Below are 24,150 nucleotides of genomic sequence, written 5' to 3' on the forward strand. Positions count from 1 at the left end.
ATTCAGACGTTGAAAATGGAAGACGTTGTTGCTGCAGCCACCTGATTCCAGACCATCAATTTAAATATCCAGGGGTGCCAAACTTCAGATGCATTTGCACCAGCTATGCCCACAAAAAATCAGTTTTCTGTGAAGTTGGCACAACTAGTTATGTAGCGTTCACATCAGAATGATAAATGACTGCCACTCACCTGTGGCTTTTAGTAGACGAAAGGAAATGGTTGGATGAGCGAGACTCACCCCTGAAATATATTGCGAGCAGACCCTTGGATGTCCGAGGCTTATCCTTGGTAAGGAAAGGGTTATAGGTGCCCGCATGGGCTTATTCGTTTGAAACGAAGCAGTCACACTTCAACTAGCAGTATGCCAAATAGCACAAGTTCATTTATTTAACAGACATTTGAATCTAGAGTGGCTTAGCTAGGATGCACAGTACATGGCCCATGAGTGGGACGAGGGCTCCTGAGGCACGACCCACTGTACAGGCACCGAGGAACCCGCTGGATGATCTGGAGGCACAAGAAACCTGTCCCAGCCATTTCTAGAAAAGGGGTGGGAAAAAAAGGAATATATCAGAGTCAGACAACTAGGATACTGCACACATCAAAGCCACAAGTCAACTAAGCACAAGGGCATGCAATTTCTTTTTCCATCAGTCAAAGTCATGGTGCACTTCAGATGCTGACTGTGGCTTGCATGTTTCACCCATCAGGGAGAAATGAAGGCATAAAAAGGGAGGGACATTGGGATCACTTTTTCCCGTAAGGAAGGAATCTAGTTCACCAACATCTGAACACATGTCCATGTACCTCCTTTATGCCCTTATTTCACCGCAATGAACAAGACAAGCAGCTAGAGGCAACAAAGAAGCGACACATTTACATTGAGCATCTGCCGGGAGATTTGCAGGCAGACGGAAGACATGTTCATGATTAAAGGGACACTGAAGAGAGATTTAAGTTTAGCGAGTTCAGTGCACTTCTTTTCTGCAATTGAAAATGTGTCAACCTTACCCTGACCACACATTTCGTAATTTAGAACTGATACAAAAACAAAAGTTTTGTAATGCCACCATGTGATTTCTGTGTCAGCTCCTTGTGAGGTCACAAACTTTGAAAGAGTTTGCTAGAGGCTAGCCAATTATTGATTGATAAGAGAAAAGTCAGTGTGTCAAGGAATACTAAATAAGAACTCAACCTTAAAAAATCATGGAATCTTCTTGTACAATCTGCACCAATATAAAAGGAAGCACTTAGAATTTCTGTGTTCTAACACAAATTGTTGGAAACTTGTAAGCCAGAACCTCTCTCACATCCTGTTTGCAATATAGCTCCAGCACTGAAGTTTTTGGCTCAATTAGCATTTACAACTTTACCAAATTTATTTTATTTATTTATTTATTCAGGTTTCCTTACAGGTTTTTTCAGGAACACTGAGTAAGGGGGGGCGATTGAATCAAACACAAGTTTAACAGAAGCAACGCAGTATCAAGCAATACAATGTGGTTACATAGTACAAATAAACAAAAGGTTAACATCAAAGAAGTGCACTACAGTTACAAAAAGGTTTTGGTTTGCAAAGGCACAATAATGCGAGAATGTAAAATGTAAAAAGAGTGGAGACAGCATGTTCAATGCGCAGGCAATAGGCGCATGGCAACAACTGGTACGGTAAAGAAAAGAACAAAATGGTGACAATACACCCCCACGTATTTACAACGAAACATTGTTACAGTATTCAAGATGTATAAAGCTGATACACTTGGTTGCAGAACGATGCGTGATTGGTTACTGAAATGATTTCGTTGGGAAGATCATTCCATGTTATTGCTCTGGGCAATGTCGATGAGTTGAATGCTTGCACATGGCCGTAGATGCGTTTGAAAGAGCGATGATTGTTAAATCGATTGGTCATGCGCATGGGGGATTCGAGGGGTAGTGGTGAACGATAATTGCAGTTTATATAGTTGTGTAGCAAACAAGCGATAGCAACAGAATGACGGGCGTCTAAGGATTCGAGAGTATTATCAGCTTTTATTTGAGTTATGTTGAGATGACGGCTGTATTTTTGAGAGATGGAACGAGCAGCACGGTTTTGTATCGCTTCGATCATGTAAATTAGGTATTTTTGGTGAGGTTCCCCACGTCTTCGGTTACCGAAATTGCTACTTTTAAATGTAAATTTGGAAGGCTCGTGCAAATATTCAATCAAGTAATATGCTATTTGATATCCGTATTGGCTGAAATTTCAGAATTTCAAGTTTTTGAAGTATTTGAAATGAACAAATATGCATTTTCCTTTAGTATATGCTGGTGCACCCCAATTACAAGACCCTGGAAAAAAAGAAGGAAGAAAGAACTGCACTTGCAACTTGTGGAAATAACTGCATACATTGCCCAAATTGAGGTAAAGATAGTCTACATTCGTGGATGCATAGATTGCCTACATCATATTTTTGTCCAGTGGCGCTGTTCCCCACTTCTTCGGTGACCTGGATGGCGGAGAATTGTGCCCTAAAGGTGTTTTCACAGCAGCGCGGGCCGCATTCGGCAACATTGATGGCAGAGAACTGTGTCCTAAAAGTGCTGTCATGGTAACGCCGGCCGTACTGCCATCAACCCGCACTATGACGCAAAGTTCACATTGCTGCAAAGCCACGTACAACTCAAGTTGGAAATTGCACATATAACTTTACTGCTAAATTAAAACAAAAATTTCGATGAATGTTGTATGTGCAAAAATATTGCGAAGTTAAAATATGTACAATCGACAGCTTCTGTTTCGGTGAGCAAGTTGTATCGCATAGCTCATATGCAAGACAAGGAAAAGATGACAGAATTCGTTTACAGCCGCCTATAATTTCTGAAGCTGCTCAATTATTGAAACATTATTAGCAGCGGCCGTATGGCCACTGTGAATGGATCTGCACTGATGCGGCACCAAACAGTAACTTTGGTGGCCAACAACCAGCGAAACAGCGCTTGTTGGGCCTAGCATCTAAGGCAGTGGATGCCAAACCGTCGCCGAAAGTTTGCCGCTGATCAGGTTCCAGATCATGCGCGCGGTCTAGACAGAGGAGCACAAAAACAGCAAGCATGCCTACCACATTCTTCTGTGCACTTGCAGAATGGAACTGATCAAGCTCGTGTGCGGATGAAAAGCACTAAAGGGGCCCTGAACCACCCCTAAGGCTTCGTGAAACGTAGTCCGTGGGTAGCATGCACTGCTGTGAACATCTCGGCCAAGTTTCACTGTCGTACGCAGTGTGTGGAGCTCGCAAGTGGATCACGAAGTCATCTTTATCTCAAATGCTCTTTTCAACAGAAGGTCCTGTCCTCATTCTTTTCTGAACGCTTCATTTCGTCAGTCCCTTAGACGGCTGCTAGCCGACATAAAGCTGCGGTCGGTTACATGGCATGAACTCGTGCGGGGTGCCGCCATGAGTCCACTGGCTAAGCGTACTGTGGCTAACCCCCTGAGGACAACCACGTTTGGCTTATGCTTAGCGCGTCATAGGCACCAAAGGCGGAAGTCATGGTATCTATGTCAATATCCAAAATTAAATTTGAACTGCACGTCACAGTGACATTTGGAAGGCAGAGCGTTGGGGGCCATATGGCCCACTGCGCCATAGCCTTCGTAGTGCAAGGAATTGAAGAAGGAATGGGAGCACCGCGGAGGCTGTGTTTGATTACCAATAAGTCTGCTTTTGCTGAACACACTGAAGTATTTTTTGCTGCAGATTATTTCTGAAGTAGCCTATTTTTACTTCAAACGCATTTCTCCACTTCAATAAAAAGTGGTTCGAGCCCCTTTAAGCTGCATTTGCGCAATACAGCATGAATTGCCGGTGTCTCGCAGTAAAGGTTGCACTTCACAGCAGCGTGAATATAAAACACGCCCACGGCCTCAACCACCGCGGAATTTAAGTAGACTAAAACATAACGGTAAGCAACAGTGCGTGTAAAAAAAAATGTTCTGTGCTGCTTGAATTGTAAGAAATGTTGAAGTTGCATTTTTGCATGAAAATATATTAATAGCAACATTTTGGAAATAAACTTATTCCAGAGGTTAAACCATTTTATTTTTTACACCTAAAGAACCAACATTTCTTGGTTTTGTCAACATCTGGTTCTTATGTCATAGTTTTATGTAAGTTCCACAACTATCGAACCATCAACTTCGAAATTTGACTAGAATTACTATTTGCTTTGGCTTCGTTTCGAACTAAGAAATTTATTTTTGCACAAGACTAAAATTTGGTTTTCCCTTTCATATTGGTGAACTGTGTACAAATTATTATTTACTATAGTACTGTAAAACTTGCATTGTCACAATTACAGTGGTGCAGTGGTTTGCATGGTGAACTTAAAAAGCAGAAGTTTATCTTTTGTTTTTATTCATTATTAACAAACCTTTTTTTTTTCAGAAGAAATGGGCAAACAGGTTTCAAAGAGTAATCTACCATATAAGGCTGTTCTTGTCCTTCTCTTTAATCTTTTGGGGGTTCACTGTTTTATGGTGGCGGAAACAAGTCCCAAATGCTCATGGCTGTACATGCATGGTGGCGACAAACACGTAGCATGCCTTTTGGCAACAAAGCACTACCCGACATTGCTTCGGGGGTGCTGCAACCTACCGCGACTTCTTGAAAAAATTATTATTGTGCTGCCACCACTCAACTTCCATCAAAACTGATTTTTCACTTCACTCTAAGGTGTCTTCCATTGCGGTAGTTTGGGAGTATAACTGCTTTGTCTAGATCACTGTCGTGTGCTCACACCCATGCTTGTGCACTTTATAATTAGCATTCTCGTGTGTGCCGTTTCCATTCAAGGGCAATGGAATAATTGATTTCTATCTGCTTTCTTATAACTCAAAGAGCTACTGCAAGATGCTCATCTGCATGGCTTTCCTGCAGGCGTGCAATTACTTTGTTTATAGGCAGGCACTTGTAAACTGGTGATACTGCTGCACATGCACTCTTTGTGTGAGGTGCATGAGGACTGATAGAATCTAGTCTGGCGATCTAGCATTTGCTTAGTGCAAGTTTATTCCTCACTTCGTTTTTCTCCCAGGTGTATACCACTGAGCTTGCTTGCGGGCAGTCACATGGCATGCCTCGCTTTCGCTGTGGCCTTGGGGCCCATTCTCTCAACAATCCCACTTCATTTTCCATTCTTCTGCCCCTACGTCATTGGTCAAGGTGTGTCTTGAAGGCCACCGTACCACTGTCTTTGCTGAGATAACACTCCCAGTGAGACACATGATAAATATGGATAATTCAATGTTATGTCTCAATACAGGTCATTATGTGAAACCCATTTAAAACATAACAGGTTGTTTGAATATTATCAATTTTGTAAAAAATTATTTATGGTAGTTTACTTGTGTATTCCAAAATAAACCACGTATAAAACTGCTAAAATTAAAAACAATTCTGTTGCTTTATTGTCACTTAAAAATTATTTGCTTGTTTTTTCTTGAATTAAGTCGCTCTGAAGAATTTAAATTTGCAACAAGAAAGTGTGACCCTGGGAGGACACATTTCTTGAAGAAGGTGTGACCCTCAAGGTTAATGTGCGGTTAGTTTTTCTGATTGCCAGCTTTGTGTACGAACACGCAGCATCACATGGTAATACAAGCATGAAAACTGAAATGTATATGCATTCACAAACTGCAAGATTGCTACTTTTTTCAAAGCAATTTACAATGGACAAGAACACAGTACACAGCAGTTATTATGATGTCCTGCTCTCGCCTAAGAAAGAGAAGGATACTAACCTGACCCACGCCAATGAATCGAGGTTTTCACTTGAAGATGTGTATAGTTTATTGAATGGGAGCACTTCAGGGTCCACTTCTGCACACACACACACACACACACACAAAAAAGCTCATTGGTGAAAAACGCTTTGGACAAGGGACAAGGTTAAATAGGGAGACAGGATCCAGACAGGGATATGCAGTCCGCATGAGAAAGTCATCTTAAGAAAAACCATTCATTATAAGATTATGTACGCCTGAATAAACTGAGGAATTCATTTCCCAGCTTATAAGGAATAGCAAGAAATGTTGAATGGGACATTCAAACAACTGTTTCTCAACATCACACTCCATCTCTTCCAGGCCAACTTAACTGTGGGGCTTGAAAGGACACTAAAGGCAAATACTAAGTCGACGTGGACTGTTTAAATACCTTTCCAGAAACCTCGCAACACTTAATTTGTGCCAAGAAAAGACTTAGTTTACAAGAAAATTCTATCTGAAGGGTCCGAATACCTTTTTCGAAATTCAAATCTCCCACCACCCAACCGGGGGAGTGGTGACATTGCATATGTTATCACCGCCCTTTGCTGCCGTTGGTGAGTAAAACTGCGCCCAACAGATGGCAGCATCAAGCCAAGACAGTGCGGTGGATTCGCTGCTGCAGCTGCTTTTTGGTCAAGTGGCGTCGACTGTTCAGGCATCCCGCAACATCACATGGAAGTTGAATTCTCTGCTACTTGCAGTTTGTGCGAGTTTCACTAGCCAGCAAAACCAGCGTAGCATTATGCAATGAGGAAACTAGTAAAACGCGAAAGCATGGGTGGCGCAGAGTTGAGTGAAAATGAAACCTTTTGACTGCCCGCGTCATTGTCAATGATAATTTCGATGAGTTCTTTTTTCTAAACATGAGATGGAACTGGACAAGTGGCATTTTATTTCATCTTATAATACAATACGAGGATGTTTTTTGCAATGAGTAGTAGAGTACCAGCGACAGAATTTAACTGAGGAGTGCTTTTGTCATTGGGCAAGTACTTGAATGTCCAGGGGGGGGGTCTCTAATCATGTCCTGCATTTACGTCAATTTCTCGATCATTAAGGCTCTGTTTGCGATAATATTGACACATTAGAGATTCTCGATCACTAATCTATCACTTTAGCTTGACTCAGTATTTGCCTTTAGTGTCCCTTTAATGACCCAAAGCAATGCATGAGTATAGCTATGAAAGGCAATGAACTAGTGAGAGGCGCTCCAGATTCAATTTCGACCACCCGGCCCAGAACCGCTAGAGACAAAAGTGAGGGCCACAGGGCCACACAGAGCTTGCAGCAAAGGCACTGTCAGTGTTTTCAGCAAAAATGCCATCTTGCCAAGACCACACGGATGGTAAGCAGTAGATAGTCTTACAAAACTGACTTCATGGCCCTCAGAGGCAATGCCACCACATGAAGCCAGGAATTAAATTTTGCAGAGATTCTTTTCCTGGTCTGTTCTTTTTGTCCTTTGCCACTGGCTTGCACTATTTTTTCCAGCATCAGCCACTCAGTGTGATTGCCATTGACATGTTCACGATGCTGCATTCTTTTTTACTGCTATCAGCCACTCAGAGAAGAAAGATATTTGTTAAGTCTTTATAATACAGGGCTCCAAGCTTACAAAGGGAGCAATGTATAAAAAGAATCTAATATAAGCTGGATGGCGTGTCCGCAAATGGCATGACACAAGAAGAAAATTTCCCTCGAAGTATGTATCTATAGAATTCAGACTTGCATCAATTGAAGAAATGCTGTGTGGCTAAACTTTACACACACATATAATGCAATTAAATGGATAATAGAAAGGCAGAACTCACAATGTGTAAAAAGTACAAGAACAAATGTTATCATGAGTGCAATACAGTCGACTCCCGTTAATACGAAGTTCACGGGGATCGCAAAAAACTTCGAATTAAACGAACTTCCAATTAAGCACAAAACACAAAAAACAGCACTTTACTTGTGGCGAAATCGAGTATTTTCTCTAAGAAAAATAGTCGGTCATCTTGCTTTGCTTCTTCTTGCCGAATCGCGCTGCTAAAAGCAAGTTCTGCAGGCTGTAGATGTGGCGGAACGCTTCTTCCACGTTACCTTCAGCGGCAAAGAAGCGCTCCGCGAGAGCAAGGCCCGCAGCTACATCGGCAGCCTTAGGTTGCGGCTCGCCTTCAACGTCATCGTCGCTTTCCTCGGTCGCTTCCTGGGGCCGAATAATCTCTATGATTTCGCTATCTATCAGCGCACCGCACGTTTCGACCGCCTTGTCTACGGCGACGTAATCTTCAAAATTGACGTCCCCGAGAGCATCACCAAAATCAGTGCCGTCAAGCTGGCTTGTTGACGCTTCCTCCGCTGAAATTTCAGGGGCATCCACCGAAGAAGCTGCCACAAAACCACAAGCCCTGAAGCAGTTTGCGATTGTTTCTTGCTTCACGCGATCCCATGCTCGCGCCAACATGTGGATGGCACTAAGCAGGCTCACCTCGTACTTTGTGGAGCTATCCATACACAAAATCATGCGCTCGAGGAGGTGCCGCCTGTACAGGACTTTAACATTCTTGATGATGCCTTGGTCCATTGGCTGCAAAACAGCCGTTGTGTTTGCAGGCAAAAATGCGAGGCGTATTGCACTCAAGGCTGGCACATTCACGTGAGCACTGCAGTGATCGACAAGGAACAACACCTTGCGGTTCGAAGCAGCAAACTTGTGGTCCAATCTGCTTATCCAGCTCTTGAAGATTTCGGCCGTCATCCACGCTTTTTTGTTGGCCTCATAGTCCACAGGCAGCGTCTTCACGCCTTTAAAACATCTCGGCTTCGCGGCTTTCCCGATCACAAGTAACCGACATCGTTCCGTGCCGGTCATGTTTGCCGCGATCAGCACAGACACTCTCTCCTTGCTGCGTGTGCCCCCAGCACAGTCGTCGTCCTTGAATGTCAGGGTCTTCTCTTGTAGAAGCCGATATAGAAGAGTGCAGTCTCATCTGCATTGAAGATGTCTTCCGGTCTGTATTCGGCGAGATATTCACGCGGCTTTCCGTCCTTCCACGTGGCGCATGTTTCCTGGTTAACGGACGCCTTTTCACCACACACGCTCTTGAAAACCAGGTCATGGCGATCTTTAAAGCGCCTCAGCCATCCATCTGACGAAACGAAGTCATCGATCCCCAACATTGCTGCAAGCGTTCGGGCTTTCATCGCAACGATGTCTCCGCTGAGAGGAAGTTTGTTGCTCCTGGGCCTCCCTAATCCAAACCAGCAGAGCCTTCTCCAACTCTGGGTAAGAGCCGGTGCGCATTCGCTTCCGAGAAGTCTTGAACTTGTCGTTCTCAAATGCATCCATTATTGTGTGCTTGTTCTTGATGTAGTTTGAGAGCGTGTTCGGCTTGATCCCGTACTTCCACGCGATGTCTTGTTTGGCGGCACCTCCCTTCTCAACTTCCTTCAAAACCTCGACTTTCGTTGCCAGGTCGAGCGTGCGATAAGAGCCACGGTTTGCCATGGCTATAAACTGCGCGACTAGGTACAGTCAATTCCGAATCACTCGTGGAACAACCTAGCCTAAGAGCTTCCCGCACAAAGGCGCTCGACCAACACACGCCTCGAGGCTGCGCACGCTGCAAGACTAATCTCGCACAATCTCGCCACTGCCAGTATGCAGCGCTACGTCCACCTATGGCACCCGCGAAGCCTCCGTGATCAGCTCCGGCCACGCGCGGCAGCCGCGCGTGGCCTCCGGTGGGAGCCGCTTCGCCTCCCGCCGGAGTTGATCGCGGAGGCCATGGCAGCCGTAGCAATGAATCATCGCGCCGCTCCAAGAAGGATGGCGTTGCGGGCGGTTGCGGTGGCAATGACACCAACGCGGAGCACGGAACTGTTGCAACACTTGAAAAATTGCACATTCTACCAAAGAATGTCGGTCACCTCGAGGATCCCGGCTGAAAATTAACTTCCAATTAAACAATATTACTGGATGAGGACTTCGAACTATCGAGCGATTTCTTCCATAGGATTACATGCAAAACTGACGGGACCAGCACTTCACTTCTAATTAACCGAAAATTCCAATTAAGCGGCTTCGAATTATCGGGAGTCGACTGTATTACCTGACACCCCATAAGGCAGCCATGGCCAGAAAATTATAAAAGTTGAAATAATGAGTGCTTGTGGAATGAATACCTGTAAGCTGTTGTGTTGGTGTTAAAGGTGCGAGTGAATCTAGCCTATCGGTGGTCTGCTGGCATGTGCCTATCGAGTCATCACTGTATCGGACAGCATCGAGCAGTGCTAGCACTGGTTTAGAAAAACAGTGCTGTCCAACGATGTATAAGAGCTGACATGCCCCCGACTGTCTTCCCGTCCTGCCATTTCATGGAATGAGTTCAGACACACTCTTCACTGTAATTAATAGAGCAACATTCTATAATTTCTGTTAACCTCATTAACCTCATCGATAAGTTCGCTCTGTTCATATCATTCCAATTCGTAGTGTTGCCTTCTTTAGCAGGTTCCCGGCAAGATAAAAAAAGTCTTTATTTTGGGATAACAGCAGACTTTTTGCAGATAGAATATTTTCCACATAATTATTTTTAGCGCACTCTTAGTTGACCCATACTACAGTGAACTTCTCTTAATTTGATTTTTTGGTTAATTTGATCCTGATTGAAGGTTCCAGGCAGCATCCATGCATTTCTACGGGCCTAAATTTTCATTAATTCAATCCTAAAATTGGCCTTTGTCAGATGATTCGAACGTGACCAGTCAGCATGAACAAAGGGAGCAACCTCGTTATCAGCAGTGTCTGTCTCGGCAGAGCTTATGGGACATATGCTATAGTCCTGTCTTGAAAAAGCATGTAAATGACTTATGTTCTTTACGTTAATCACGTAAATTTTACAATAATCAATTTTCCTTCCCTCTCCTCTCTAGATAACTATTCGACTTTTTCCAAACCCTCATGTATGAGGAATCCCCATGCTCTAAATATCTCAACCTTTTTTATCCGCACCAATTCCTTTAAACAAGTTTTTTTTCTATGAACAATTGAAGTCTAGAATTCATTACCAGGCAACATCCGTTCACTACCACTGAAATAATTCACGCAAGCTTGTTTATAAATGTTTGTGTGTTTGTTGTTCCTTTAACTCCTCCAATAACCTCATTGAGGCTGCAGTATGTATAAATAAATAAATTTATGCCTGCCTGCTCAAGAGCTTAGGGAACAATGAATATGTTGAACATGTCAAATCTCCCATCCAGAACGACTCTTTTCGACCTGCCCTAGGAAGATTTTCAAACAATTCTAAAATGTGCATTTTTTTCGATAAAAAATTGAGCCACAAAGAGTTTGTGGCGGTTGTATGCTTTGCCGCATAACACGACTGTCCCGCGGCGAAGCTGACTTTAGGAAGCTGGCCACTCACTAATCAGGTGCGCATTAGATTTCTACATTGTTTAGGAACTTTAACGTTATCTCTATGTTAGTTTTCTAATCTGGATGCGTAGAAAGTGGGCATACATTTAATTCGGGGGCGTGTTAGAATCGGGGAAAATACTGCCAAATGAACCAGCGATGCATTCTGACATTTTTTTTTTTTTTCATTATATTTAACTTGGCCTGCCAGATAATTCAGTCAATTTTTTTCGTCCTGTCAGTGTTGAGTTATGGAAGTCGACTGCATGTGATTGAACTGAGACTTAAATCATCAAAATTAAGCTGGGTGCACAAATATGCAGAGGATGAGGAAGACAAAGTGGTTTTGAAGGACAAATATAGTCACAGTGTCTGGACATAGAGTGGTGTACTTCAGTATTGAATGAATTGCACCACACTATCAAGCTCACTTTAACCGAATCTTTTGTTTTAGCAGAATATCAACATTGATTTGCTATGCCCATCTGCAAAAGTGCTGAGAAAGTTAGTTATTCATACAGGAGCCTCATGGGTTCTACCATCAAAACATTGTGAAGTGGTAACACAACAGCCTTCGTCATTAGTGAGAACCAGACTGTGAGCATACCTGTGCTTCCAAACAAACCCTTGAGCACAGCCGCCTGCTTGTTTGCAAGCTTGTTGCTCTCGTATTGTTCCTTCTGTTCTGTTTCAAGCATGACTTTGAGCGCAGTTTCCTCTTTCAGATAATCTGAAAGCTGGCCTTCAAGGAGTTGCTGCACAGATGAGATGCCTTCTTCGAAGCTGCTATCTGCTTCTGGAGCGACATAGAGACCTGTCAAGAAGGACATGAATTAGTGAAAGCTACGATGCTATGCACTGAACAGCATTCAACAGGATTTCTAGCCACTTCTAATTCACTGTGGTTTGCAAAATCTTATTAATTTATTTTAAGGACACCTGAATGATGCTACTAGTCATGAGCTACAGAGAAATCTAATAGTAAACACCTGCAACTTCATTATCAAATATACAACATGTTACTAACAAGAATTCTTTCTATTTTTTCCTGTTTCACGAATACTCGTGAATGCTCACAAAATAAAATTTCCTAAGTGGCAGGTGTCAGTGCTATTGTATGGTAAATGTCACACATCAGAAAAGACACTGAGGAGTTCAAGAAGGCAAACTATGGGGCCACAATTAGGGCAGCAGATTCTGCAGGTAGGTGCAAAGGCAAAACTCGGCACTTTTCAATTTCGTAAAACAAACCAAACCGCAAAGACTTGGTTCTGCAATGATGGTATAATGCAAAAGAATTGGCACTGCAGCCATCGTGCCCAGTGTGAGGAAATGAACAAAACTGCAGTCACAGTAAGGCCTATGTGACCAACAAGTTTTGAAAGCACATAACAATTCAGCTTTGTGAGATTCTTTCATAAAACAGCTCCACTGTGTTCCACAATCCTGCCGCGTAAGGTCAACACAGGTGTCCCATGTGTCACTTGCACGATGCAGGGGACCAAATGTGTTGTTACCAAAAATCTAATTGTAAACCTAAGCCTTGTCCTTCTTATTCTTAAAGCTCACTAGCACATTTAATACAGCAAAGCACGAAATAGCTAGTGCCCTTCTTGTACCATGGAACATGGTTAATAGCAAGCAAACCTTTTTGCTGATATGATTCCTTGCGAGCAGCCCGAAGCTGTTTCATGGCTTCTAGTTTCTCAAGGTACTCTCTTGTGCGGCTGATCTTAAACCGAATTTCTCCCAGGATAGAGTCCACTTCCTCTTTCATCTCTTCTTCCTGTGAGCACACAGCAGGGATAAAAACAATGCGCCAAACAGTTTGAGCACGTACCAGAATAGACGCATGTAGCAGCCGACCTTTCCCTTGTTCAATTTTGCACAAGATTTAGGACCCGGTTGTTACATGGATTAAAGTATGTCTATTTAACACAGAATTTTTTAAAGAAAGTTGTGCATTTGTATGCACAAAACAAATTGATGGGATAAGCATATACCAAGTGTCGCATAATTAAGCGCACCAGGTGCGCAACTTTTTCAGCTGCGCCACTGGCTAAATTCTGCTCAAATTTTGCACAGAGATAGCATTTTGCAGTAGCTTCAGTTTGGTACCACATTTGTGGGCATTACTTGACAATTTTGTTTACAATAAAGCTGACGTGCACTTGACCCGTCAACACTAGGGCGAAAGGTGCATTCCACACTAGTGGCGTACCACAATCAACATTCCCGAGTGACTGCACTGTAAACGACGTGCATTTTGGTTTTGTCATGAACGTAGCAGGTGAGTATTGCTAACAAATGTAATACAGTCTAGCCCAGATATACCGAATTTTGTCTATATTGAACAATCATAACATCCCCCTGGAAACCCCATGCAAAAGATCATCACGATACTTTACATATAGTGAACTATACCGTTCCCTGCTACATTCAACATTTTGAATGCTGCACTGTGCCTCTGCAGGTGCACTTCTCCTAACGAGACTGCAATCACTTTTCTCGTCATCGAAAATATTGACATTCAGGAAATTTATTTATTTTATTTATTTAAAAATACTGTAGGCCTTTGCACAGGCCCAAACAGGAAGTGGATTGTAATATAGACACATGAGCATGGGAAAAACAGGAAGAAAAAAAAAACAAAATATATAAAGCAAAAAGAAACTGTCATACAACAGCCCTGGTATTCAACACAAGACACTTTTTTGTTTCACATGAATCAGGGAAAAAAACAATTGCAATATTAGTCATGGTGCTGTTAGAATAATATTAGAAATTATTAATTGTAATATTAGAAATGGTGCTGTTTCGACATATGTTGCTAAGGCATTGAATATGAGAGGCAGTACATACCACGAGGGAAAAATGGGCAAGGTGTGTGTTTCAAAATACAGAGGGTTCGTGCAACAAGGGCCTTTTTGTGCTAGATCATGTTATTTGCTTTAGTAAGCTTCACTACATTACAGCTATCTAATGCGGTGAAGTATGCTAATAGCCGATAGAACTAACCGCTGTGACTGAAGCATACTACCTGCAGCCATTCGTTATTGGAACAAGGATTGCTTTGCAGCTTCAATATGCCAAAGGCCTTTTGGTCCGATACATGCCCTTTATAAAAAATGGATAACACTCAAGGTTTTCACTGAGTGGTTCCAGGCATGAGATCGGTAAAATCTCACTTTTCGTGTCCTCAAGAGAGTGTCTGAGAAGTGCATTGTATTTGCATTAGCTTCAGATAGGCATAGTGTATATATTTCGAATTATCAATATATCCAGGTTCGACTGCATTAAACTGAGTACACTGCGAAATATGAACAAACATTAGTGATCAGCTCAGCTTTAAGAGTTGTGTACACCTGGTGCCACTATTTGTGCAACACTCAGTATGCTAGGTTAGGCTAGGCTAGGTACGCAAAACACAGATCTGTATATTTACAAAATGCAGTGCTGTACAGCGAGGATACAGCTCGGCTGTGCTGAGTTTATCACTCACTTCACATGAAGATAGTGCTTTTCACATACTAAAGCCACAGGTGTTCTTTATTTATGCAAGAGTAGAACTTCGAAATACAGTTTTTAGATTTACTTGCGTTAAAAGTGATGTGGAGGTTGCTATGTGAATATGGCTAACGCATGGTTTAATAGAGTACATATTACGTTTTCATTGAAACTTCACTGAAATTGCAGAAATTACACATAAAGCAGAGACCACAATTAAGGATCACTTGTATGTAGTGCAGCATCCAAACTTCAGATGGCTTTTGCTTTTGAATTATATTGAATAAAACAGATAAGTATTGCCCCTATTTAAGCAAAACATTAAACAAAACGCGACACAAGATCAAGTATTGCACAACATTTGAGTGCAAATGAACAAGCAGTTCAGCCATAAGACATTCATAAAGTGCCTATTGATGCAACATTTCCTAGTATACATTGAGAGGCATCTGAATTACATGTTTCTGACTAAATTTTGTGACGTTTGCTTCCACCTAATGCTTCCACACAGCACAGGCAGCTTGTTTCTGCAGCATAAAGAGGAGAAGCAAACAACAAAAATGAATTGGAAATATTTCATTACATTGTTCCTTCACAAGTCCTAAATGTGTCAAATTTACACCTTCACCATTAAAGAGACTGCCAATTGATTTTCAAGCATTCCCCTTTTCTTGGAACGATGGAAAGCCTACTATCTGAAGTGTCTATATTTGCAAAAGTTCATCCGATTACCGTCCCGAAATTTTTAAAACAGAATTTTTCAATTTGTGAAGTCTCTTCTACTTAACTGTGTACAGACACTGGCAACAGTGATAACTGATATCGATGGCGACAGAAAATGAGCAATTTAAAACATGAGAATTAAGCGGCAGAATGTTGAGATTACGGACTAAAAACAGCTGCAACAACTTTTTATTACCATCACAGACGCTTTTCAATGTTATGAAATTTCGTGCCGGCGACAGAGTAAAACATGGCAGCCTTGACGCCTTCCTCAGTCCACAATCACTTCTGATGCATGCAAATAGCAAGAGCATAGCCGTTGAGATCTGTTTCTGTTACTCAGAGGCAACCAACCTACAGACATTGTCGAAACAATGGATGACCACAAAATTGTGGAATGTCATCGCAGAGGCGTAGCCAGCCACTTACAGGCCAGGCCACCCAGTGTGCATTGCCACCCACGGCGAGACAAACATCAGTTATAACTTCTTTTTCATAAAATGTAATTGCAGTTGGAATTAAGCAAGGTGTAAAGCAGATATTTTGTAACGAGCAATGACCCCACAATGGTTTTTAACATAAATGTAAGCTGCCAATACAAGACAAGTTTAGTACAGAACGACTGTCTGGCCACACACTGCAATAAGGCTTGCCACCTATAACGCCACGGACATCAGTGTATCTTACTTTTCTTTTTCTGTAAAATTATAAAGAGAAAAAAGTTGAGCAGTTTCGAACTAATGTGTTTTTGTGATCATCAGCATTGTTTTTGATGCACCGTCCATGAGAACGGAATACACAAGCGCTGTTGGCATTGAGCCGACTGAGGTGGGTGGTGGTGCACGATGTACCACTAGTGTGGTCATCTGTAAAACTCGCTGGCAGATGGTGCATAAACGGCTTGCATGCTGTAGTGGTACTATTGGTGCAGTACATTGGCTGGTTTTGCACATGCAGGAAGCTTGGACGGTGCCGGCGCTGCTTCAATTAATCACACTGCATCTATGTGTGCAGGCAGTGCTATTTTCCTATAAAACTATTTGCCAATTACAAATACAGAGATAAATAGTGATAATTTGCAATATTAGGAAATAAATTGTTTTGTGACTTCGTAGATATATATAGCATTTGAAACAAACTGACTCCAGTACTATTGTTTAGAAAGGGGCACAGTTTTCAAGGGCTTACGACACATTTTGCTATAAAGTGTCACCACCTGTCATTTTTGCGAGTTTCAGTGCCGATTTAAAAATATAATTCTTTACTTAAGGGGTAAAATTATGCTTGTTCTTATCATTGCGAGTCCCAATCTTTTCATTGGCATGATGATCTCGAGTCTGAGTCAAGACACATTCCGGTTGGTCGGTCAGTCGTTTCTTTAAGTATGAGTTAAAAAATGATTTTAACTATTTACTTGATTCAAAATAATTAGAAAGATTGCTGACCAACAGCAACAACCTATCGTCTCAGTTCATGGCAAGATCACTGTTACCATATATTGAAATCCGTTGGGCATTTCGCCGGGACCTCTATAGGTTCATCTTAAGTAAGACCTTTATTTGTGACCATCACCCACCTCACACATTGTGATTCATAAGAGCATGACTTTCCCCAAACAAAGGAAAGGCTGCTATAAGTACCTGCTGTGAACCACTGCATGCAATTCTCACACAGTCTAACCTGTCTTTCCTGATTTGCTTTCTCTAGTATTTGTTGACGGCGTGCATTGATCTTGGCTTCTATCATGGCCACATGTTTGTCATGCTCTTGAGCCTCTTGTTCTCGTCGTACACGCCGTCTCTTCAACCGCTCCTAGATGAAAAACCAAACAACAGCTTTAGACACATGCAAGGAGTGCAGTAGTGTACGAATGATGTGTTCACATAAATGCTTATAGTGAACCAAATGACCAATCTGTTATGCCACAAGCAGCAAAATTTTTCAGTAAATGGCAGCATTAAGACATAACTTCTTGAGTGGTGATGGTAGTGAGCCATTAATGGGAAAATCCAAACAGTTCCTACTCTCTGTGAAAATTACTGGAACTTCTACTACGCTTTCAACTTTTGCAGACAGTGTTAATTCAAATTTGGCTAGGGTACCGCAAACAGTAAAATTATGGGACAACTTGACTAAGGAAAGCTTTATGCCTCAATCAAGTGACTGCAATGTGAAAGCACAATGAGATACTATCATCTGATAATTAACCTATCTGTCTATGAACCTACAAAATTACCTATGGTCAACCAAAACTCAAGAGCGCAACTACTTTCTGGTTGTTCTTGAGCACATATATACACACCAGAGCTATCGCTATATAACAAAACATGCAGCCATCACGATGGAACTCGCAATACATTGACCATACTTGTTGCTATATAACCAGATACACATACATATTCCTACATAAACTAGAGCAATCGCTTTGCTCGCTTTACAACAATCTCCCCCATACAGTGTGTGTGGTGTTGAAAATTGTGCAATCCGGTGCACCTATTGCGCACCCATGCAACTACTTCCGCTACTTCTGTAATGTCTCTTCTCTTTAGGTCATCTATCTTTGTTCTGTTGCTCTCACCCTGCCGGTTGCTCTGCCAAGGAAATGATTCCCTATGCTACATCTGCAAATGCTATTATTAAAACTTGTACGAGGGCACATATCGTGCACGTGTGTCAGGATCAGCCTGCTCACACCTTTGAATACATTGCCTCCAACAACAGCCTGCTCACTATGCCAAACCTGCATACGTCTCCACAAGGTAAGTTTTGATCTGTATGATGCTATCGTATTAAAAATAAAAATGGTCATGTTTGGTGGAGGAATACATGGGCATGTGCTTGCAAGTAGTATGCAAAGCTAGCAATAACCAATAGAGGACACAATGCTCCTTCACCATCCACAAGAGACAAGGGATGCTGCAGAAGGCTGAACATGGTGAATAGAAAGCTCCAAGCTAAATCATCAACAAAAGCGGGTTAGCTAAAATATACACCACAGTTTAGAGGCCAAGGCTCTTACAAGATCACTTAACTACAGAGGAGCACCAAGCATCAGAAGTCATGGGAACAGACATCCTATGCCCACTGGTAGGAGGCCTGTAGAGAATCCATTCATGGCGAAGAATTGCCTGGCAGTTCAGAGCTTATGGGTGAGCTGGTGCCCAAAATGCAGCTACCAGGAAGACCAATTAGGAATTGATAAAGAAGAGCAATGTGGGCTGTTTATTAGCAAAGGAGAAAGTTGTGTGAACGCACCCTTTTCTTTCGTCTCCGCTCAACTGAAGCCAGCAGTCGAGATAAAATGTCCTCCTTGGAAAGCTCCTGACATCGAGACTTGAGCTTTGCCTGAGCGCAAGTTATGACACAAATTGTCAATTGTACCCTTTAGTTCAACATGATGAAATAACAATAATCACATCTGATTGTGCACATACGATACACACAAAGTACAACCTTTCGATTTTTCATGCTGCAGCTGCGACCTGTAGAGTAATGTATCCTTTCTGAAAAGGCTGAAATACAACCTTACCGTAGCATATAGGAAGGTGTAAATTAGTAGTCCTTTCAGTGCAGCCCTGTTAGTGCAGACCATAATTCTACGAGCACTGCTTTTAATACTGAATGCAATAGCAGTGGTTACTGTGCAATGGTTAGCTGTTAATGACCATTAACTACTCCCCCTCCCCCCCCCCCCCCCCTATGCATGCACACTCCTCCAGATCTTAGAGGAAATGAAGAAGTGATGCTTGCTAATGCGTCCTACCGATTATTTCCCCACCCCTTAGAGGCAGTCATGCACTAGTGTTAGACACCATGCTAAAAGGGTTACCATTAGCACACCGTGGAGATGAGAGGAACTGATCAGTTAAAGTAGAATGTGGAAAGCCAACACTGTACTCTGTATATCTCTGTACAACTTAAGTCCCCTCAAAAATTTTTCCCGGCAATATATTTTTTAAAGTACATCACATGATGTTCCAGCATGTTGCTAAGATTTCTTAAAAGGGTTTTCAGGGCCCCTTTAAGATTTTCTTCAGGAAACATTTGAAGATCTGTGAAATCTTCCTTTAGTCTCATTTCCTGGAGTGCTGCAAACAATAGCAGCAAGTGTGCTGCATTGGGATGTGTGCCTAACTTCAAGTAGAGAATTTATATTCCAAATTATTAACATGCATAATAATTTTTTTTCTCTTTAATGTATACTTTTTGCACTAGGCACAAATTTCTGCATTTAACTCAAATATAATGATAATTACTACATACTCAGCTGGGTGTGCATAGTATTTTCTCTCTCTCTTTTTTCTACGTCTTCATCCCTTTAAAATATTGGCTGTCTTAAAACTCTTTAGAGCAGTCCAAGCACATGACTGGAGCAAGACTGGGGCATGTAAGTTATATGCCATAAATTTTATATTCATCAAGTTAACGTCACTAGGTTTCATGTACATACCACCAGAACCACACGGTAACTGCTTGTTGCTCTTCAATGGTGCAAACAGTAAAAAGAAAGCCACCACCTTCGGAAAGGGCATATGTTGCAATATACTGCACAGCACCAACACCTAAAAGAGCGTGTCTTCTATGCTCAGGAGTTTCAAACGATTGAGGTGCCTGTTTTACCAAACAAGTATGACTTTTGCAGGAAAAAGCATTTACGAGTGACAAAATGAGTTATGTTCATTTATTGCACTTTGGCTCAAGCTTGGAATTACCTTACATAAAGACATCCAGCTCATGATCATCAATCATACATTTTCAAACAAAGCTGTCGAACCCCTGTGCCATGGCCACTTTGTATAAGTGAACTGATTATATTTGACCTGGGAGTTGGCAAACGCCAACGGTTTTCTGCCAGGTTCATATTGAGCAAAAATACCTCACCTCCCAGCAGAGCAAAGCCAGGTGTTTTACATTTGTTGTTGTTGTTCTCGCCTTCAACGCATGGAACGTACATGTGCTGCATTAATCCTGATGCAGTGATTTGATTTGGTCTTTATCTAGAAATGGTGCATACACACTGTGGGGGATTAGCCAGGAACCTGGTGGTACTCAGCAAAAGCCACATAGTAGAGGGCTTGGTAACAGGGTCTGTCTTGCATGCTCTGCTTGCAAATGGATGGCACTGTGGACAGCATTTATCCATTGTTGCATGCAAGCTGCATGCCTCTTTAGATTATTGAGAAGCCTCTCAGCATTGTCCAAGAATTCTTCCAGTGGCACTGGAGTTCCCTCAATAATTTGATTTCCAGGAGTACCGGTGAGTTCTTATCAAGATCATGCAGGATTCTATAAGCATATTCAAAAGTCGAGAACTCATAGCTGCTGATTGGTTTATCTGTGGTGATTAACATCCCAAAGCAACACTAGGGCTGTTAGAGATGCCAAAACTAAGGGTTAGTTTTGATCGAAGTACATGAGAGTTTTTTTGTTGTTTAATCACCACCAAAATGAGGCTGTTAACGTTGAACCTGCAACCAATGCTCCACAGCAGAATGCCACGGGCACTGAGCAAGTGCCGCAGGTACTAGCTCATAACTGCTGTTCACAGTAATTGAGTTGAGGGGATCGGAGAGTCACTGGGTTCAGAACATTTTTTCATAGACTTTCATGCTAAAGAATAAAAACAACGAAGTCCGAACCTGGTGGACTTCGACATGCTGCATAAGTGCAGACCACTGCTCATCATTTCCACAAAGAACAAGGCTATCAGCCAAGGTTTCCAGTTGCTTCAACGTTTCCAGAGCCTCCAATGCCTCCCTCAGCACAACCAGAGGCTGTAACAAGTCACAAAGGTCAGAAAAATTGTCATTCCCACAAGATACTCAAGTGGAACATCAGGAGAGTGCTAAAATGTGTGTGAACATCTTGAAGGGGCAGCGCAAAAAGACGATGACAGAAGGCAGGAACACACAGGACAGCGCTGTCCCGTGTGTTCCTGCCTTCTGTCGTCTTTTTGTGCTGTCCCGTTTCAAGATGTTCAACCAGTACCAACTCGCCCAAATGTCGATCCTTCTACAGGTGTGAACAATGCTTCTTGTAGTAACACAGTGACAACATGGGTAAAAGCCACACTTAACAACAAGTGCAATACTTAGGAGTGGAAGCTGCTTTTTAGCATATTCCATTCACATTGCGCAAAGTGATTAAGCCAGGGTTGCAACCAACTTCAGCAGTCTGTTCACACTATGTCTAGACAGGACCATCAACCTTTTACCAAAGCAAAGGTCCCGGTAGCCTGGCCTCGCAGCTCTCCAGCCCAGAAAGTCACTCAAGCTCTTTTACAGTAGTTGAAGGTGAGAGGCCTGAGTGCCCAACTGTGGAAATGCTGGGCAATGTCCAATGCCTGTGCATAAATTTAGCTCACCCTTTCTCTTCTTTACTGCTCCTCCCCACTTGTAGTGTAGCAAACTGGACAAAATCTGGTTAACATCCCTGCCTTTCTTTCCCTCCGTCCTTCATACTGTGTCACTGTAGAGTATATTGACAGCCTGGATGTGCAGTGAAAATACTTCAGACATTCACAGCATTCTTTGTTACCTTGAGGGACTGCACTACCTTTTACTTCAACAAAAAAGTGACAACACTGTTGAAAGCAATCATTCTGTAATATAACATCAGCTCCGTACAAAATGACACAAGAACTGTTTCAACCTCAGGCCACTTTCACCATAAAGATTCTCTGTTTGGTAAGCCATTGGCTTCGCACTGAAATGAGGTGCAGTACTACATACAATATGCATGGTTACTCACATGCCATAAAGTGCAATTTTTTTTTTTAGAAGATTGTCAATTAAGGCCTGAGAAACTCCGAGAGTTCGAGGAGTGAAAATCAAGGGAAGCATTTATGATGTGACCAAGTTATAGTATAAGAGGAATGCTCAGTGCGCCCTCAGAATTTTTTTTGCTTACTGAAAAATATGTGCGGCAAGAATTTAAAACCCGACATGTCTGTGGCGCAAATTGGCGCCTGTGATTGGTATAGATTGTTTCAAGGAATGGTGATGTGCTTGAAAACAAAACACAAAATGCAAATGCTCTTACAGGTGTGCTCGCTTTAGCAATTGGTGCATTTTCCTTCTTGATGGAACTGGTTTGTAGGCTTGATTCATATAGCTTAACTTTGTTCTGCAGCCACTGTGGTAGACTTTTCAGCTGTATGTCATCTTTGGACTCTTCCTCCAGTTGTTTCTCAATTGTGTGTGTGTTCACAGGTTGCGTTGATGGCACACTGTTCATCCATAGTGGTGGCCCAATGCTGGCGTTATTGTTTTCAGGAAACTGAAGAGCAGGCTGCAATGGGGGTGGCCTGTGTACACTGGTAGGCAGGTAAAATTGTGGTGGTGCAGGTGGTGCAGGCATGTTGCAGGGTGCCATATAGCCTGGAGGCGGCAATGGTTGGCCTTGAGACGGCAATGGTTGGCCTTGAGGCGGCAATGGTTGGCCTTGAGGTGGCAATGGTTGGCCTTGAGGTGCTGTCGGCCATGCTTGGTATCCCTGGTTTGGCAAAGTTGGGTGTGCAATACCTCCAAAGCCTTGGTTATTCGGAGGCAGTGGAGGTGGTGGCCGATGCTGATGCCAAAAAGTCATTGTCCTGCATATATTTGAATGAAATGCTTGAAATAGTTTCAGTGATGCTCTTGATCAGTTATCTTAGACACAACAAGCCAAATTCAAGTTATCGCATTAAACATTCACAAAATATTTAAATTCAATTTCAATTATTTGTACTACGAAGATGCGGGAGTTCATAAGGTACGGATCTGTCAGAGAAATGACCTTGTACACCACCACCAATCAGTGCACAATGCAACTGATCTTCAATTTTTATTAGTAGTTGCACAAGATAACCGAGCCTTGATATTGTAGTACATATGCCAGCAGTTATAAACTTGCGGCTTGCGCCAGGTCCGGATATTTACTGCAGCCTCTTCGCGTTTCACCTAATTCACCTTCATTTTTTTTTCCTATTCTTTTCAGTTAAAGCACTGTGTCTGTCCAGTTCCCCGGCGCCACTTAGGTCAACTTGGCACAGTTACGCCGGCTTATTTATGTTCCGCTTGACTATCACGCTACAGCCAACGCATTAAGATTCGCACAAAACATTCACACGTATAGAAGCTCAAGCGTTGTTTGGCCTCTTTTTCACCAAGCGCGTATTTTGAACATCCCTTTCGCCTTTCCACTGGCTAGGACAGAGTACTAAGAGCCCAAGCATAGCGCCCAGTCTGAAGTGGCTTCACAATTGCTACAGAAAGTAGCGTCAGGTTCTCTAAAATATCTTACTCAGAAGGATGTAGAGATTTTGTTTCGCAACGGCTCTCTTTTGCAGTTTCTTAGCACCTTAGTGTCTACACAGAACCAGCGACACAGCACGGAACACCTTTGAAGTGAACAGAGTGCAAGCGCAGGTGCAATCATAGAGTTTCCTACAAAAATAATTTTTGTACGAAACTTCATGGCTGCACCATGGGTCCAACTGACATTTGTAGAATACATTTTTCAATAATTACCCGTTAAATATTTTGTAGTCAATGCAATAAGTCGTAATGAGTATATCAAAATTTATTTTAAACGCACGATAAAAGAGAACTTGGTTAAACAGACCTTTTCCAACGTGCATTATCAAATCACAGCTAGTTTTTATTAGAAAAACACAGCCAACAAAAATTCAACTTTGCATTTTTGACTGATGTACCGATGCGTAG

The 24,150-nt window shown here is 42.3% G+C and overlaps 1 protein-coding gene across 1 annotated transcript; it reads right to left on the minus strand.

Moving 5' to 3' along the window:
* Nucleotides 1-366: 366 nt before the first annotated feature.
* LOC142571621 (uncharacterized) lies at nucleotides 367-23,897 on the minus strand. Its single transcript, XM_075680129.1, has 9 exons — nucleotides 23,729-23,897; nucleotides 22,487-23,036; nucleotides 21,085-21,219; nucleotides 18,701-18,790; nucleotides 17,126-17,257; nucleotides 12,863-13,001; nucleotides 11,823-12,029; nucleotides 5,785-5,863; nucleotides 367-541 (listed from the first exon to the last, which is right to left on the minus strand). The coding sequence occupies exons 2-9, from the start codon at nucleotides 23,030-23,032 to the stop codon at nucleotides 421-423; spliced, it is 1,449 nt and encodes a 482-aa protein (XP_075536244.1). The 5' UTR covers nucleotides 23,033-23,036; nucleotides 23,729-23,897; the 3' UTR covers nucleotides 367-420.
* Between the last annotated feature and the right edge of the window lie 253 nt (nucleotides 23,898-24,150).

Source organism: Dermacentor variabilis, chromosome 2, assembly GCF_050947875.1.
Source record: "Dermacentor variabilis isolate Ectoservices chromosome 2, ASM5094787v1, whole genome shotgun sequence".
Classification (NCBI taxonomy): Eukaryota; Metazoa; Arthropoda; class Arachnida; order Ixodida; family Ixodidae; genus Dermacentor; species Dermacentor variabilis.